The 17,667-nt window shown below is 47.6% G+C and overlaps 1 protein-coding gene across 5 annotated transcripts in view; it reads left to right on the forward strand.

The window, feature by feature from the left end:
- GRK3 (G protein-coupled receptor kinase 3) overlaps nt 1–17,667 on the forward strand; it is a 151,049-nt gene that overhangs the window by 77,205 nt on the left and 56,177 nt on the right. For all 5 annotated transcript variants that reach the window (XM_083470938.1, XM_083470940.1, XM_083470939.1 and 2 more), the window contains 2 exons: nt 4,695–4,796; nt 5,717–5,791. In XM_083470938.1, coding sequence (XP_083327064.1) covers nt 4,695–4,796; nt 5,717–5,791 — 177 coding nt within the window. The remainder of the gene's footprint in view (nt 1–4,694; nt 4,797–5,716; nt 5,792–17,667) is intronic.

Raw genomic sequence — 17,667 nt, forward strand, 5'->3', positions numbered from 1 at the left:
CCGTGGCAGACCGTGAACCTTGAACACGTGGTCTATGAACAGTTTGGCGGTTTGCTCCGCCGTGGCCACCTTAGCACACGGAATGAAATGTGCCATCTTGGAAAACAGGTCCACCACCACCAGCACTGCCGTCTTGCCCCTCGAGCTGGGCAGATCCGTGACAAAGTCCAGGGCCACCCTTTCCCAAGGTTCGACCGGAGTTTGCAGCGGTTCCAACAGTCCGGCCGGCGGTCTGTGCACTGGCTTGGCCCTCTGGCAGGTGTCACACCTCGCCACGTAGTCTGCGACCTCCCCTCTCATTCCAGGCCACCAGAAATCCCTGGCTACTAATTCCAACGTCTTCTCCTTGCCGAAGTGCCCGGCAGTGGGCGCGTCGTGCAGCTGCTGCAGCACCTTGGCGCGAAGGTCGTCTCCCGGCACGTAGATGGCCCCTTTACGGATGAGCAAACCATCTCGTAGCTGGAAACCGTCGGCCGCTGCCTTGCCCCTTTGCATCTCTGCCATCTTTGCTTGCGCGAAGGAGTCATCCTGCAACGCTCGTCGCACCGCCTCCAGGTCCACGGTTGCCGCGGCGCACGCCCACACTGTTGGTGCGAAGATGTGCATGGCGGCTGCTGGCGTTGCGTCCTCCAGATACTGTGGCTTACGGGAGAGAGCGTCCGCCATGATGTTGGTGTCCCCCGGGACATACTCTATGCGGAAGTCGAAGTTCGCAAAGAACTCAGCCCAACGTATCTGCCTCTGGTTTAGGAACTGTGCCGTGCGCCAGTGCTCCAGATTCTTGTGGTCCGTGCAAACCTGCACCGTGTGCTTGGCGCCGATCAGGAAGTGCCTCCACGCTTTGAACGCTGCATGAATGGCCAGCAACTCCCTGTCCCAGATGGTGTAGTTCTGCTCGGACTTGCTGAGCTTCCTGGAGTAAAACGCTCCCGGTCGCCACACCCCCTGCGGGTCCTTTTGCAGCAGGACCGCCCCCACGGCTCTGTCCGAGGCGTCTGTCTCCACCCTCATCGGCCTGCTGGGGTTGACGTGAAGCAGCTGCTCTTCCGACGCGAAGAGACGCTTGAGTGCCTGAAAGGACTGCTCCGCCTGCTCTGTCCAAACGAACTTCTTTTTCTTGGAGCTAAGCGTGTCTATGATGGCCGCTGTCTGCATAGCGAAGCCCTTGATAAACTTGCGATAGAAGTTCGCAAAGCCGACAAACCGTTGGACCTCTTTCCGGTTGCGTGGACTCTTCCAATCCAATACCGCTCGAACCTTGGCGCTGTCCATGGCGAGCCCCTTGTCAGACAACTTGTAGCCCAGAAAATCCACCTCCGTCACGTCAAATTGGCACTTCTCCAGCTTGGCGTAGAGCCTATGTTGCTTTAGCCTGCTCAGCACTTCCTTGACGTGTCCGTCATGCTCCTGCTGCGATTCCGAAAAGATCAGGATGTCATCTAAGAAACAGACGCACGTCTTGTAGAGAAGTCCCGCCAACACGTGATGCATGAAAGCTTGAAAAACGTGGGAGCCATTTTGCAATCCAAAAGGCATAACTCTATATTCGTAGGTACCCAGTGGCGTGAACATGGCCGTCTTCCACTCATCTCCCTCCCGCATGCGAATGAGGTTGTACGCCCCTCGCAGGTCTAACTTGGTGAACACTTTTCCCTTCCGCACCTTCGCCAGGAGGTCGTCGATTCGGGGCATGGGGAAGTCCGATGGCTTGGTCCCATTGTTTAAAATGCGATAGTCCACTACCAGTCTTTTTTGGGGCGTGTCTCGCTTTTTAACAAAGAATACAGGACTGCCCCCCGCTGCCTTGGACTCTCGGATGAAACCGCGCTCCAAATTATGATCTATGAACTCTTTGAGTTCCTGCAGTTCGTCCTCTGACATGGAATACAGTTTCCCTTTAGGCAGCGCCACCCCCGGCAGCAGGTCAATTTTGCAGTCATATGGTCTGTGAGGGGGTAGCCTGTCTGCCTCCTTCTCGCAGAAAACTTCCAAAAATTCTGCGTACTTGTGGGGAATCGCTTGCAGCGTGCCTAGCAGCAGCTGTGACTCCTCTTCCTCTCCTTCCTGCCGGGGCACGATGCAGTGTTCAGCACAAAAGGAAGAGCCGAAGATCAGCTGCCTCTGGTACCAAGCCAGCGTTGGGCTGTGCTTGTCCAGCCAACTCATTCCCAATACAATGGGCGTATCCGATAGTTGAGTGACATTGAAGCTGATGATTTCCTTGTGATTCCCAAGTCGCATCGCCATCGGTGGCGTCTGCTTCACCACTTGCCCCCCTAGCAACTCCCTGCCATCCACCGTGACAACCTGCAGGGGCAGTGTGGCCGGCAGCAACTGTATAGCGTGTTTGTCGACAAAGTCCTGCCCTATAAAGTCCGCATTGCTGCCCGAGTCAACTGTGATTGGCACGTCCATGGTGATTCCATTGGGCAGCTGGAGAGATGCGGTGAGCCTCACTACTGGTTTGGGCGGGAGGGGGTTCACAGGCTGTAAAATCTCTGGGGACTGCGGCACTAACACGTCTGGCTGGGCCCCAGGGCCTCTTCCTCCAGCCAGACTGCGTCGTTTCCCTGCTGTGGTCCTCCTTGCTGAGTTGCTGCAGTCACCATTGCTGAGGCTGCAGTGAGCTTGTGGAGCCTCTGGGGACACTCTTTCGCCATATGCCCTGGCTCCTCACAGACGTAACACTTCCTGTTCCCTCTAGGAGGCTTCGCTTTCACTGCTGCCGGTGCTAGGGCTCTGGTTGCTGACTGAGCCCTTGCACCTCCAACCTCCATAGGTTCCGCTCCTCCTCCTGGCGGAGGCGTGGATTGCGCACGCGCTGCTTCTCTGGGAAGGAAGGAGGAGCCCCTGGCTGGTTCGCGCCCTCCACGCCCTTCGTCCCTGCTCCACGGACGTTCTTCCAGCCGCACCCCCACTGCCAGTGCCCTCTGAACGACCTCCTGGGTGGTCCGGGGTCTCTCCCCCCTCGCGATCTCATCTTTAATCGAGCTCTGCAGCCCCTCCCAAAAGAGGTCTCTTACAGGGGCCGAATCTCTGTCCCATTCCAGGGCACTGACCAAAGCGAAAAAGCGGGCATGGTACTGCCTCACGCTGGCCCTCCCTTGCCTTAGTCCATGCACCTCCTTCCGGGCAAGATCCACGTCAATGCTTGATAAAAAACACCCATCCATCGCTTTAATAAAGGCATCCGCATTTTGGAGCGCCGGATCCTTATCTCTCCATAAATTGCGCAGCCATGCTTTAGCATCCCCATGCAAATGGGACATGATGAATCCCACTTTCTCTTGCTCATCTCTAAAGTCTTTATTCAGCAGTTGCAGTGCGCACAGTACGTCTGCTCTAAAGTTGGGATACTGTTGCAGGTTCCCATCGAAGTGAGAGACCAGACCGCCTGTTCGTCTCGCCAACCCAATTCCCTCCTGCCTGGGTGTCTGCTTTGTAAGCACGTCTAACCTGACCTGGAGATCCCTGCAGGCGGCAGCTGCCTCCTCTCTCTTCCTGGATGCGAGAGCCTCGGCATTCAGTTGTGACACTGCTTTTCTGAGTTCCTCTATCTGCTGCTCAGCCGTCATGTCGTCTGCCGTTCGTGAGCTCGCTAGTAGGCACCTGCTTCTCTCCCCTCCTCGAGGCTGTAGATGCCCACAATTCTGAGACGGAGCTTACTGTCAGAGCTGCTTGAAGATCCTAGCTCACAGAGGATCACGCTAGCCAGCGATCATTAAGTAAAAGTCTTTATTGAGTCACAGTTTCCATTCTCACGCTGCTGCGCGCAACTCTACGTCTAGTAGCTAGGTCGGCGAAGCTCCGTCTGAGTCTCCGCCCCGTGTGCACCAACTTAATATCCTAGCCCGGCTCCACCTTTTCCGCCTGACTGTCCTCCTCTGGGTCCCTCTACCCCCCGGGGTCTCTTCCTTCCGGGATTCTTCTGACGCTGACCCCCCGGACCCTCCTGTCTCCTTGCGCCGGGCTTTAGGACCTGGCTCCCTTTCCGGGCTGCTTACTGCGCCACCTTCCTCTGCATTTGAACTTGGCGCGCGCGCCCAACCTTCCACTTTCCGCTTAACCGTTTCTTCGCTCCCCGATGGAGGTGTGGCCACTCCTGACTCGTGCCCTCCCTCCTGTGGTGAGCTGCCAGCGCTTGCCCCCTGGCTCCTTTCCTCTTCCCTGCTCTCTGGCGGTGACGCTGGTCCCGATTTCCAACTGCTCTCCTCTGAGTCCCCTCTGGCTCTATCTTCCTGGGGTGCCCCCCTAGACTCCCCCCTTGCCCTGGCCACTGGTGCTCCTTTCTGTGAATCCTCTGATTCACTGGAAAGACTCGGAGATCTCGGGTCGTCGTCATCACTCATCTTTTCTTCTGCCTCCTCCCCTTCGCTCTCTGTTTCCTCCCTTGCCCTTGCCTCTGCTTCTAAACCCCTGACACACTGAGTTGTTCCATTTCTACACTGACCGGCAGCAGCTCTCCAGCATTGCAGGCAGGAGTGTCTCCCAGCCCTACCATTGGATCCTGGTACCTCCTGCATGCAAGGCAGGTGCTCTGCCGCTGAGCTCAACCTTGCTGTTGTTGGGTTTTGGGGAGTTTCTCCAGTTATTCAGTCGTCTGGCAGTGGGAAAGCCAAGAGAAGAGCCATCAAAGGAGGAATCGAGGAGCTCAAAGGCTCAGTGTGCTGAATCACCACATTTGTGTCTTGCAGATTAAAGAATATGAAAAACTGGACTCGGAGGAGGATCGTCTCAGCAGGAGCCGGCAGATCTACGACACCTATATAATGAAAGAGCTGCTCTCCTGCTCACACGTATGTAAGCACATCCTCCCGGGATTAGTTAAAAGCTAGGACTTAAAACCAGACAGAGATGTCTTAACGTGGAGGCCTAGCCAGGGACTGGAATGCAGCACTTCTTTAAACACAGTGAGGGACCGGGACCCTTTAAAAGCCACTTAAAGCAGTGCTTTTGTTAAAAGGATTGGAAGCCAGGAAGAAACGTCTCGTTGATTTACACAGAAGTCGTGGCTTCCTCTGCTTCAGCTGTAATGCCTGTTTTGAGTGCTATATACCAATTTTCTTCTTCCGCCCATGAAAATATTTAGCATAAGCTGGTGAGGACAGTAAACAGCTGTTTATCTATTTATCTATATGAGAAACAGTAGTATATACGTATTTTAATTAATAAATGAAAGCACTTTGCTGGCTCCCCCCCCCCCGCCTCAAACCATCTTTAAAGGTAAAGGTAAAGGTACCCCTGCCCGTAGGGGCCAGTCTTGCCAGACTCTAGGGTTGTGCGCTCATCTCACTCTATAGGCCGGGAGCCAGCGCTGTCCGCAGACATTTCCAGGTCATGTGGCCAGCGTGACAAGCTGCATCTGGCGAGCCAGCGCAGCACATGGAACGCCGTTTACCTTCCCGCTGGTAAGCGGTCCCTATTTATCTACTTGCACCCAGAGGTGCTTTTGAACTGCTAGGTTGGCAGGCGCTGGGACCGAACGATGGGAGTGCACCCCGCCGCCAGGATTTGAACCGCTGACCATGTGATCGCCAAGTCCTAGGCGCTGAGGTTTTACCCACAGCGCCACCCGCGTCCCTCAAACTATCTTTAGCCCATTAAAAATAATTATCCCTCCCTTCTTTGTATTTCTTACTGGATTGTTATTTTAACTTCATAATAAAGTATTGGGGGGGAAATTTAATTTAAAAAATCCTTTTCCCCCCTCCCACAGCCTTTTTCGAAGCCAACAGTTGATCACGTGCAAACTCATCTTGCCAAGAAGCAGGTCCCACCAACCCTTTTTCAGGTGATTCTGGAATCCTTGTTGTTGTTGTTATTATTTCCTTTTATATACTGCTTACTACCTGAAAGATCTTGAAGCAGTTTACAATGGGCAGATATGTGTCTTCGCTGTGTCTCAATTCTCCAAAGGAACACAGATTCTCGGTGAGTGCCTGGAACCCCCTGGAATCTTGCTACTGCTTGGCAGAGAGCAGGAGTGGCACCCAATGTTTGTAACACTGATGTCAAAAGTGGGATCTGTTTTTCCTGGAGAGAAGGCCTAGGAGCAACATGCGCCTGAAGTCAAAATGGAGGGAGGAATAGCAGTACTCCTTGAGCAAAATGAAGCTGATGGAGGAGTGCCAAAGCCAGCAGTTTGCTGAAGGGAGGGCCTCTCCACAAGATATAAAACACCTGATAGACCCAGGGGGGAAGGAGAGGGGGGCGGGGGGTGGGTCACCCCAGGTGCCATCATGGAGGGGGGGTGACAAATTATCAAGGAACAATTACTGCCCTACTAGGGTCGTTCATAAAAAACTTTTTTTTTTAAAAAAAAATGCCTGCTCCAAAGGCATCTTACTACACTAGGGATAATATAGCTAAATATTATTATTTAGTGGATGTTTTCCGGATGCCTTTGGCAGACTTCACGACTACCCCGGGCAGTCTACGCCTCCCCCAGCACCCGGTAGACCGAGCAGCTCCAGCCTCCGCAGCAAGTAGGCCGGAGAGCACTCGTCTCCCCATCCCATGTGACTGGGTAGACGTGGAGGTGCCGGTAGACTGGGAAGGGGTCCTCCAAAGGGGACCAGCAAGCGATAATGGAGGCATACAATTTGGACAAGAAAATTGGCTTCCAGGTGGAAAAAATCAAAATTAGAAACAGAACTGCTAGAACCCAAAACTAAGATTTTGTCAAAGATGTATAACTTGCTGTTGAAATGGAATACACAGGATGAAACGGTGAGATCTGCTATGATTAAATGGGCACAAGATGTTGGACATAACATAATGATGGCTGACTGGGAACAGTTATGGAAACAGGTATGAAATTTACGGCATGTAATGCCCTAAGAGAGAATATTATGAAAATCATATACAGGTGGTACATGACACCAGTCAAGCTTACAAAAATCTATCATTTGCCCGATAATAAATGTTGGAAATGTAAAGAAACGGAAGGTACATTCTTTCACCTTTGGTGGACATGCCCAAGGATTAAGGCTTTCTGGGAGATGATTTATAATGAAATGAAAAAGGTATTTAAATATACCTTCCTGAAGAAACCAGAGGCCTTTCTCCTGGGCATGGTCAGCCAATTGGTGCCAAAGAAGGATAGAACTTTCTTTATGTATGCTACAACAGCAGCAAGAATACTTATCGCAAAGTATTGGAAGACACAAGATCTACCCACCTTGGAAGAATGGCAGATGAAGGTGATGGACTATATGGAACTGGCAGAAATGACTGGCAGAATCCGAGACCAGGGAGAAGACTCGGTGGAAGACGATTGGAAAAAGTTCAAAGATTATTTACAGAAATACTGTAAAATTAATGAATGTTAGAATGATGTTGGATAGAAACTAAGTGGCCTTTTGCTGTAATGGTATAAGGGAATATGAGAAAATGGTTATTAATAGGTAAAAAATTAATGTTACAATATTTAAAAATTGAAGATTAAGATGAATGAAGAGGGGAGGGATTTGCTGAATTAACAATTTGAACTGGAATACAGAAAAGGAAGGCGTGAGGAGGTCCGGGAAATAAGCAAATGAAAAATATGTGATGGAAAGACTGAACTGTTTTTTAACTATTTTTATTTTGTATTTTTCTTTTTTCTTTTTTCTTTTTCTTTTGTAATTTTTTGAAAATCTTTATATATATATATATATATATATATATATATATATATGTTTTCTGCAGGTTTTGGTGTCTTCGGGTGTCTTCCCGTGTAAGAGTTGGGGTGTCTAGGCGACGTTTCGACGAGGTCTCACTCGTCATCTTCAGGCTGGTGCTTTCGGCTTCTTGTTACTGGAACAGAGCAGGATCTCAGTGTTTTAGTTCCTATAAATACTGTTGAGGGGGTGTGGTGTATAGCCTCCGACGTTCTGGGCAGAGAGGAAGTTCCCAGGTTAGTGTGACTTTTCTTCTTTTGTTCCTTAATTACTTGAGGGATATCTTGAGTGATTTCTTGAGTGATATTCTGAGTACCACTTAGGAGGGTCATTAAGTGTGGATTAGTTGCTAAAGCTTTCGTGTCTTGACCTCTTGAGCTTGTGAAGAGTTTTTCTGAGAAGATGGCTGTACTGCACTTAGTTGTGCTCTGGCTTGGCTTCGTGTATAGGGGCGAGCTGTGGTTTTGTGCCCTGTGCCAGCCAGATCTGTGTAGGGATTGCAGGGGGGTGCAGCATCCGGAGGTGCCACTATGGTTTGGCTACTGGATGGTGTCTGTAATTTATCTGTGGAGAGGGTCTGGGTTTGGGTCTGGTGTGGTTGATTGGTGATGGCGTTCTGTGTGCCTCTGGTTCTGGTGTCGGTTTTTGTGGGGAGGGCTAATTTCCAGATGTCTGGCAGGCGGGACGTGTCGTCACGCTTGTTCATGTTGTGAGGGTGTTTCTCTATCTCGATGGCTTCCATGATTATTCTCTTGTGGTGATGTTCCATGTTAAAGAGCAATTTGGAATCTGCAAAATTAATTTCGTGTCCTGTTTCTTTCATGTGTTGGAAAAGAGAGGAAGTTTTTTCTTCTTTTTTGACGGCATTCTTGTGTTCTGCGATACGTGCATTTATTCGTCTGTTTGTTTGTCCAATGTACGTGGCTGGGCAGACTTTGCAGGGTATTTCATAGACCCCTTGGTTTTCCAACTGGATTTTATCTTTGGGGTTTCTGAGGATATTGGCTATTTTTTGGTTGGTGCAAAAGGCTGTTTTGATATTGTGTTTATGGAGGATTTTGCTAATTTTATCTGTAGTGCCCTTGATATAAGGAAGGAGGGCCATGCCATTGTTTTCTTCTGTGTCTTGGTTTTTGGGGGGTGTTTCTTTTTGGATTAGCTTCGTAACCCTGTTTTGCTGGTATCCATTGGCGATTAACACATTTGAGAGATTCTGTAACTCAGTTGTCAAGTGGTCTTTGTCAGCCAGGCGTTTGGTTCTGGAGATGAGAGTCTTGGCTACGGAGTTTATTTGTGCAGGGTGGTGGTGTGATTGTGCATGTAAGTAGCGGTTGGTGTGTGTTTTTTTCCGGTAGATAGTGTGTCCTAGGGAGCCATCAGGTTTTTTGTAGATTAGGACGTCAAGGAAGGGAAGTTGGTTGTTGGCTTCTATTTCCATAGTGAATTGTATTTTGGGGTGTAGGCTGTTGAGATGTGTGAGGAAGCTATCTAGTTTTTCTTTCCCGTGTGGCCAAATTACAAAGGTGTCGTCAACATATCTGAGCCAAAGTTTGGGTTTGTGTTCTGACTTGTCTAAAGCATTGGTTTCAAAGTGTTCCATGTACAAATTTGCGATGACCGGTGAGAGGGGTGATCCCATAGGTGCTCCTTCTATCTGTTTGTATCTTTGTCCATTGTGGATGAAGTACGTGTTGGTTAGGCAGTGGTTGGTCAGGTCCAGGATGTATTCGGGGGGTTTGTATTTGTTTTGAATGGCTGTCAAGGCTTCATTAATGGGCACTTGTGTGAAGAGAGATACAACATCGAAGCTCACAAGTAGGTCATCGGGATGTAGGTTTTGCTTCTTTATTGTTTCTATGAACTGGAAGGAGTTAGTAACGTGTGAAGCGATGGATTCTGCATAGGGCTGAAGTTGCTTAGCGAGAAATTTAGCGAGATTTTGTAGAGGTGAGCCTATGGAGCTGACTATTGGTCTGAGTGGTGTTCCTTCTTTGTGTATCTTGGGGAGACCGTAGAGTTTGGGGCATCTGGATGATTTTTCTCTGGGGATGATTCTTAGCTGGATTTCTTCACTGATAGGAGAGGCTTTTATTTTGGATTTGGTGGTTTTTTCCAGATAGGTGGTGGGATCTGTTTTTATAGGTTGGTAGGTAGGGTCTTGGAGTAGATTTGATAGTTTTGCTTGGTAGTCCGATGTGTTCATCACAACAGTGGCATTACCTTTGTCTGCTGGGAGAATGATTATGTTGTTGTCTTTCCTCAGGTTGGTGAGTGCTTTCTGTTCTTCTTTGTGTAAATTGCTTCTGGGTGGTTTGCTGGAGCAGAGGATGTTGGTGACTTCAAGTCTGATTTTATTGGCTTCATCTGGGTTGATTTTGGTTAGGCTAGCTTCGACTCCGCATATGATGTTTTCCGTGGGGATGCGTCTCGGGGCGACTGCAAAGTTGAAACCTTTGGAGAGTACTTTGGTTTCAGTTGAGGTGAGGATCCTGTCTGATATGTTATGTACTGTTTGTTTCATGGGTTGTTGTGGAGGGTGGCTGGGCTTCTGGCGTTTCTCTAGTTTGTGGAGTTTGTTGGTGTGTCTGTCTGTCTTATGTGAGGTCTCAGTTTCAGCTCTCCAGACGGCTAGTTGTTTGCATTTGTCCCAGAGTGCAGGGTGGATTTTGTTACAGAGTTTGAGGTGAAGAGTGAGCAGATCTTTGTTGGTTTGGTTTAGTAGGTATCTTTTCTTATGTATTTCGTTTCTGATTAGGGATAGTTCAGTTCGTTTCAGGATCCTTTCGGTAGCTGGGGTTTTAGAGTGGAATTTAAGTTGGAAGCATGTGGGAATTAAGTTGTTGTCTCGGCAGTTGCGTAGGAACAAGAGATCACATAAGATGGTGGCTCTTCGGATTTCTAGTTTCTCGTAGGTTCTTGTCAGCTGGAAGGTTTCCTCCCCGTAGAGGTGAGATATTTGCTTTCGTAGATTTTCACGGGTACAGGAATGCAGGTTTTGGTGTCTTCGGGTGTCTTCCCGTGTAAGAGTTGGGGTGTCTAGGCGACGTTTCGACGAGGTCTCACTCGTCATCTTCAGGCTGGTGCTTTCGGCTTCTTGTTACTGGAACAGAGCAGGATCTCAGTGTTTTAGTTCCTATAAATACTGTTGAGGGGGTGTGGTGTATAGCCTCCGACGTTCTGGGCAGAGAGGAAGTTCCCAGGTTAGTGTGACTTTTCTTCTTTTGTTCCTTAATTACTTGAGGGATATCTTGAGTGATTTCTTGAGTGATATTCTGAGTACCAGAACGTCGGAGGCTATACACCACACCCCCTCAACAGTATTTATAGGAACTAAAACACTGAGATCCTGCTCTGTTCCAGTAACAAGAAGCCGAAAGCACCAGCCTGAAGATGACGAGTGAGACCTCGTCGAAACGTCGCCTAGACACCCCAACTCTTACACGGGAAGACACCCGAAGACACCAAAACCTGCATTCCTGTACCCGTGAAAATCTACGAAAGCAAATATCTCACCTCTACGGGGAGGAAACCTTCCAGCTGACAAGAACCTACGAGAAACTAGAAATCCGAAGAGCCACCATCTTATGTGATCTCTTGTTCCTACGCAACTGCCGAGACAACAACTTAATTCCCACATGCTTCCAACTTAAATTCCACTCTAAAACCCCAGCTACCGAAAGGATCCTGAAACGAACTGAACTATCCCTAATCAGAAACGAAATACATAAGAAAAGATACCTACTAAACCAAACCAACAAAGATCTGCTCACTCTTCACCTCAAACTCTGTAACAAAATCCACCCTGCACTCTGGGACAAATGCAAACAACTAGCCGTCTGGAGAGCTGAAACTGAGACCTCACATAAGACAGACAGACACACCAACAAACTCCACAAACTAGAGAAACGCCAGAAGCCCAGCCACCCTCCACAACAACCCATGAAACAAACAGTACATAACATATCAGACAGGATCCTCACCTCAACTGAAACCAAAGTACTCTCCAAAGGTTTCAACTGTGCAGTCGCCCCGAGACGCATCCCCACGGAAAACATCATATGCGGAGTCGAAGCTAGCCTAACCAAAATCAACCCAGATGAAGCCAATAAAATCAGACTTGAAGTCACCAACATCCTCTGCTCCAGCAAACCACCCAGAAGCAATTTACACAAAGAAGAACAGAAAGCACTCACCAACCTGAGGAAAGACAACAACATAATCATTCTCCCAGCAGACAAAGGTAATGCCACTGTTGTGATGAACACATCGGACTACCAAGCAAAACTATCAAATCTACTCCAAGACCCTACCTACCAACCTATAAAAACAGATCCCACCACCTATCTGGAAAAAACCACCAAATCCAAAATAAAAGCCTCTCCTATCAGTGAAGAAATCCAGCTAAGAATCATCCCCAGAGAAAAATCATCCAGATGCCCCAAACTCTACGGTCTCCCCAAGATACACAAAGAAGGAACACCACTCAGACCAATAGTCAGCTCCATAGGCTCACCTCTACAAAATCTCGCTAAATTTCTCGCTAAGCAACTTCAGCCCTATGCAGAATCCATCGCTTCACACGTTACTAACTCCTTCCAGTTCATAGAAACAATAAAGAAGCAAAACCTACATCCCGATGACCTACTTGTGAGCTTCGATGTTGTATCTCTCTTCACACAAGTGCCCATTAATGAAGCCTTGACAGCCATTCAAAACAAATACAAACCCCCCGAATACATCCTGGACCTGACCAACCACTGCCTAACCAACACGTACTTCATCCACAATGGACAAAGATACAAACAGATAGAAGGAGCACCTATGGGATCACCCCTCTCACCGGTCATCGCAAATTTGTACATGGAACACTTTGAAACCAATGCTTTAGACAAGTCAGAACACAAACCCAAACTTTGGCTCAGATATGTTGACGACACCTTTGTAATTTGGCCACACGGGAAAGAAAAACTAGATAGCTTCCTCACACATCTCAACAGCCTACACCCCAAAATACAATTCACTATGGAAATAGAAGCCAACAACCAACTTCCCTTCCTTGACGTCCTAATCTACAAAAAACCTGATGGCTCCCTAGGACACACTATCTACCGGAAAAAAACACACACCAACCGCTACTTACATGCACAATCACACCACCACCCTGCACAAATAAACTCCGTAGCCAAGACTCTCATCTCCAGAACCAAACGCCTGGCTGACAAAGACCACTTGACAACTGAGTTACAGAATCTCTCAAATGTGTTAATCGCCAATGGATACCAGCAAAACAGGGTTACGAAGCTAATCCAAAAAGAAACACCCCCCAAAAACCAAGACACAGAAGAAAACAATGGCATGGCCCTCCTTCCTTATATCAAGGGCACTACAGATAAAATTAGCAAAATCCTCCATAAACACAATATCAAAACAGCCTTTTGCACCAACCAAAAAATAGCCAATATCCTCAGAAACCCCAAAGATAAAATCCAGTTGGAAAACCAAGGGGTCTATGAAATACCCTGCAAAGTCTGCCCAGCCACGTACATTGGACAAACAAACAGACGAATAAATGCACGTATCGCAGAACACAAGAATGCCGTCAAAAAAGAAGAAAAAACTTCCTCTCTTTTCCAACACATGAAAGAAACAGGACACGAAATTAATTTTGCAGATTCCAAATTGCTCTTTAACATGGAACATCACCACAAGAGAATAATCATGGAAGCCATCGAGATAGAGAAACACCCTCACAACATGAACAAGCGTGACGACACGTCCCGCCTGCCAGACATCTGGAAATTAGCCCTCCCCACAAAAACCGACACCAGAACCAGAGGCACACAGAACGCCATCACCAATCAACCACACCAGACCCAAACCCAGACCCTCTCCACAGATAAATTACAGACACCATCCAGTAGCCAAACCATAGTGGCACCTCCGGATGCTGCACCCCCCTGCAATCCCTACACAGATCTGGCTGGCACAGGGCACAAAACCACAGCTCGCCCCTATACACGAAGCCAAGCCAGAGCACAACTAAGTGCAGTACAGCCATCTTCTCAGAAAAACTCTTCACAAGCTCAAGAGGTCAAGACACGAAAGCTTTAGCAACTAATCCACACTTAATGACCCTCCTAAGTGGTACTCAGAATATCACTCAAGAAATCACTCAAGATATCCCTCAAGTAATTAAGGAACAAAAGAAGAAAAGTCACACTAACCTGGGAACTTCCTCTCTGCCCAGAACGTCGGAGGCTATACACCACACCCCCTCAACAGTATTTATAGGAACTAAAACACTGAGATCCTGCTCTGTTCCAGTAACAAGAAGCCGAAAGCACCAGCCTGAAGATGACGAGTGAGACCTCGTCGAAACGTCGCCTAGACACCCCAACTCTTACACGGGAAGACACCCGAAGACACCAAAACCTGCATATATATATATATATATATATATATGAAAATTCATGCATATCAGTTAATATCTTGACCCTCCTCCACGAAAATAGCTGTTTACTTGGCCGTTTTCCTATGTCGTGAAGGCTGAAATTTCAACAAAGCACATGCCTTTGCTAGACTCTTTTCAGGCACCTGCTAAAGGCATTCTTTTTTAGGCAAGCATGCCTAGATGCTTAGGAAGTTGAAGTAATTTTAATCTTAATATTTTAGCTTTTGTATGTTTTAAAGTAGTATTGTTAATTTTTCTTGATTTTACTGCTGTTATTTTTTTGTTTTTTGTTTTGGTAAACCACTTTGCAGGTTTTTTTTAAAATAAATTTTATTAAATAAATAAACAATAAATATAAATAAAATAACACAAGCCAAAACACAATCCATCCTGTAGATTTAAGTATCTGTCCATAGTCGCCTACTTGTTATCAAAGGCTCAGAATCCACATTCCTTTCTAAGAAAATATGAAATAATGTAAAACCATTTTTGCAGGCAAAAAAAACCAAACAACAATTTGGGGAGGGGGTGACAAGAAATTTTCCACACCGGGTACCACCTGACCTTCCTACGCCTCTGGATAGACCAACAGCTGCAGGTGGTGAGGGCTGATGTGGTAGCCCAGTTACGAGGTGCTGATCAGAGGATAGAGAGTAGTGGAAGAAAAAGGTACAGTGGTGCCTCGCAAGACGAAATTAATTCGTTCCGCAAGTTTTTTCTTCTTGCGAGTTTTTCGTCTTGCGAAGCACGTTTTCCCATAGGAATGTATTGAAAATCAATTAATGCGTTCCTATGGAAACCGCTTGCCAGGCTGGCGGTGCGGAGAAGGGCTTTTCTCCCCACCGCAAGCCTTCAGGACAGGTATGGGAACAGAGGGGAAGGGGCGCAGCGCTTCTTCTCTGTTCCCGGGGCTTGCGGTGGGAGGAGGGTTTTTCCTCCCCACCGCCAACATTCAGAACAGCATTCTGAATGTTGGCGGTGGGAAGGAAAACCCTCCTCCCACCGCAAGTCTTCAGGACAGCCATCCGAAGGCTGGCGCGGGGAGAAGGTCTCTCCACCCCACCGCCAGCCTTCGGAGGAGCCTTCCGAAGCCTGGCGGCGGGAGGAGGTCTCTCCGCCCCACCGCCAGCCTTCGGAGGAGGTCCGAGGACAGTGGGGAAGACGCGCTGTGCTTCCCCGCTGTCCCGGAGATTTCCCTATGGGCTTTCGTCTTGCGAAGGAAGCCCATAGGGAAATTCTATTTGCGAAGCGCCTCCAAAACGGAAAACCCTTTCGTCTAGCGGGTTTTCCATCTTGCGAGGCGTTCGTCTTGCGGGGCACCACTGTACTGCATTGGCTGGAGCTGAGGAGAGGCTGCTGAACTCCTCCCAGGTTGCCAAAAGAAATTGCCCTGGAGGAAGGCTGGCTGGCAGAGCTGCTTCTAGTTGACCCTGGAAACCTGCTGAGGATGAGGAAGAAAGGAAATTTGTGTTTGATTCTTGGTTTTTTATACCGCCAAATGAATCTTGATAAATCTTTTTGCCATAGTTTAAAACAACCTATCCCTCCAATTACTGGTATCATTTGAAATAAGAACATCATTTTGGGAAGCATGTTCATTTTTACTACTGATACCACTGAATGATAATTTTAACCTACTCCAAATATCCAGATCCTTTTTAATTTCTTTCCAAATTTCCAAATTATTATCATTAAATAGATTAGTTTTTTTGTTTGTCAACCAAATTCCCAGATATTTAGCCTTATTTACTATCTTTAGTCCTGAAATTGTTTGTAATTCTTCTTTTTATTGTATAGACATATTCTTTGCTTTACTTCTTCTTTGGTGATCACTCGTAGCCGAGTAAGATTGTCTTCCATAAACACGGTTTTAACAATGAGTCCGTAGATGACTGTGGAGGCCAATTCTGGATCCACATGTGATTCCGGGCAGGAGTTGATCACAGTGTGGATTTGCCAAGCATGCCTTCCTCTTAGCACGTTTCTCTCTTGCATCCTGAGTTCGAGTGTCTTCAAAGCCCAAGACCACTTTGGTAAAGGCTGTTCTCCAACTGGAGCGCTCGTAGGCCAGTGTTTCCCAGTTGTCAGTGTTTATACAGCATTTTTTTAGATTTGCCTTGAGACAGTCTTTAAACCTCTTTTGTTGACCACCAGCATTACGCTTTCCCTTTTTTAGTTCGGAATAAAGTAGTTGCTTTGGAAGATGATCATCAGGCATCCGTACAACATGAGCAGTCCAACGAAGCTGATGTTGAAAAATCATTGCTTCAACACTAGTGATCTTTGCTTCTTCCAGTACACTGATATTAGTTCGCCTTTCCAAATTCGAGGATTCTTTCTATTATTTTTGGTACACTTTCCTCCGGGTTTTCGGTAGTTAGTATCAGGTCATCCACAGAAGTCTTTATCTTATGTGATCCCACCCCCACTGTTATACTTTTACATCTTGGTCTTTTCTTATAGCGATCACTAGCAATTCTAGCACCATGATGAACAATGAAGGGGGCATCCTTCTCTGCTCCCCTTACTTATCTTAAATTCCTCTGTTATTTTGTTGTTCAATATCAGCTTTGCTCTCTGATCCCTATACAGTGGTGCCCCGCAAGACAAATGCCTCGCAAGACGGAAAACCCGCTAGACGAAAGGGTTTTCCGTTTTTGAGCTGCTTCGCAAGACGATTTTCCCTATGGGCTTGCTTTGCAAGACGAAAACGTCTTGCGAGTGTTCCGATTTTTTTTGCTCCCCCCCCTTTCTAAGCCGCTAAGCCACTAATAGCCTTTTAGCTGCTAATCCGCTAAGCCTTTAATAGCCGCTAAACCGCTAATAGCTGCTAAACCGCTAATAGCGTTAATCCGCTAAGCCGCTAATAGGGTTGCTTCGCAGGACGAAGAAACCGCTAGACGAAGAGACTCGCGGAACGGATTAATTTCGTCTTGCGAGGCACCACTGTATATTGCCTAAATGCCCCTGTTGTAATTTCCCCCACATCCCATAGCTTCTATTCCCCCCCCCCAATAAAAATCCAGGCGATGTTGTCAAAAGCCTTTTCGGAATCTACCAGCATCAGAATTGCTTTTTGGTCAGTTCTGGATTCCAAATATTCTAAAATATCTATTATATTTCTTATATTGTACATATGCCACAAACTTGACATGAGCCAACAGTGTGACGCGGCAGCTAAAAAAGCCAATGCAATTCTGGGCTGCATCAATAGGGGTATAGCATCTAGATCAAGGGAAGTAATAGTGCCACTGTATTCTGCTCTGGTCAGACCTCACCTGGAGTACTGTGTCCAGTTCTGGGCACCACAATTCAAGAAGGACACTGACAAACTGGAACGTGTCCAGAGGAGGGCAACCAAAATGGTCAAAGGCCTGGAAACGATGCCTTATGAGGAACGGCTAAGGGTGCTGGGCATGTTTAGCCTGGAGAAGAGGAGGTTAAGGGGTGATATGATAGCCGTGTTCAAATATATAAAAGGATGTCATATAGAGGAGGGAGAAAGGTTGTTTTCTGCTGCTCCAGAGAAGCGGACACGGAGCAAGGGATCCAAAC

Source organism: Podarcis liolepis (genome assembly GCF_965112155.1).
Source record: "Podarcis liolepis genome assembly, chromosome: 13".
NCBI lineage: Eukaryota > Metazoa > Chordata > Lepidosauria > Squamata > Lacertidae > Podarcis > Podarcis liolepis.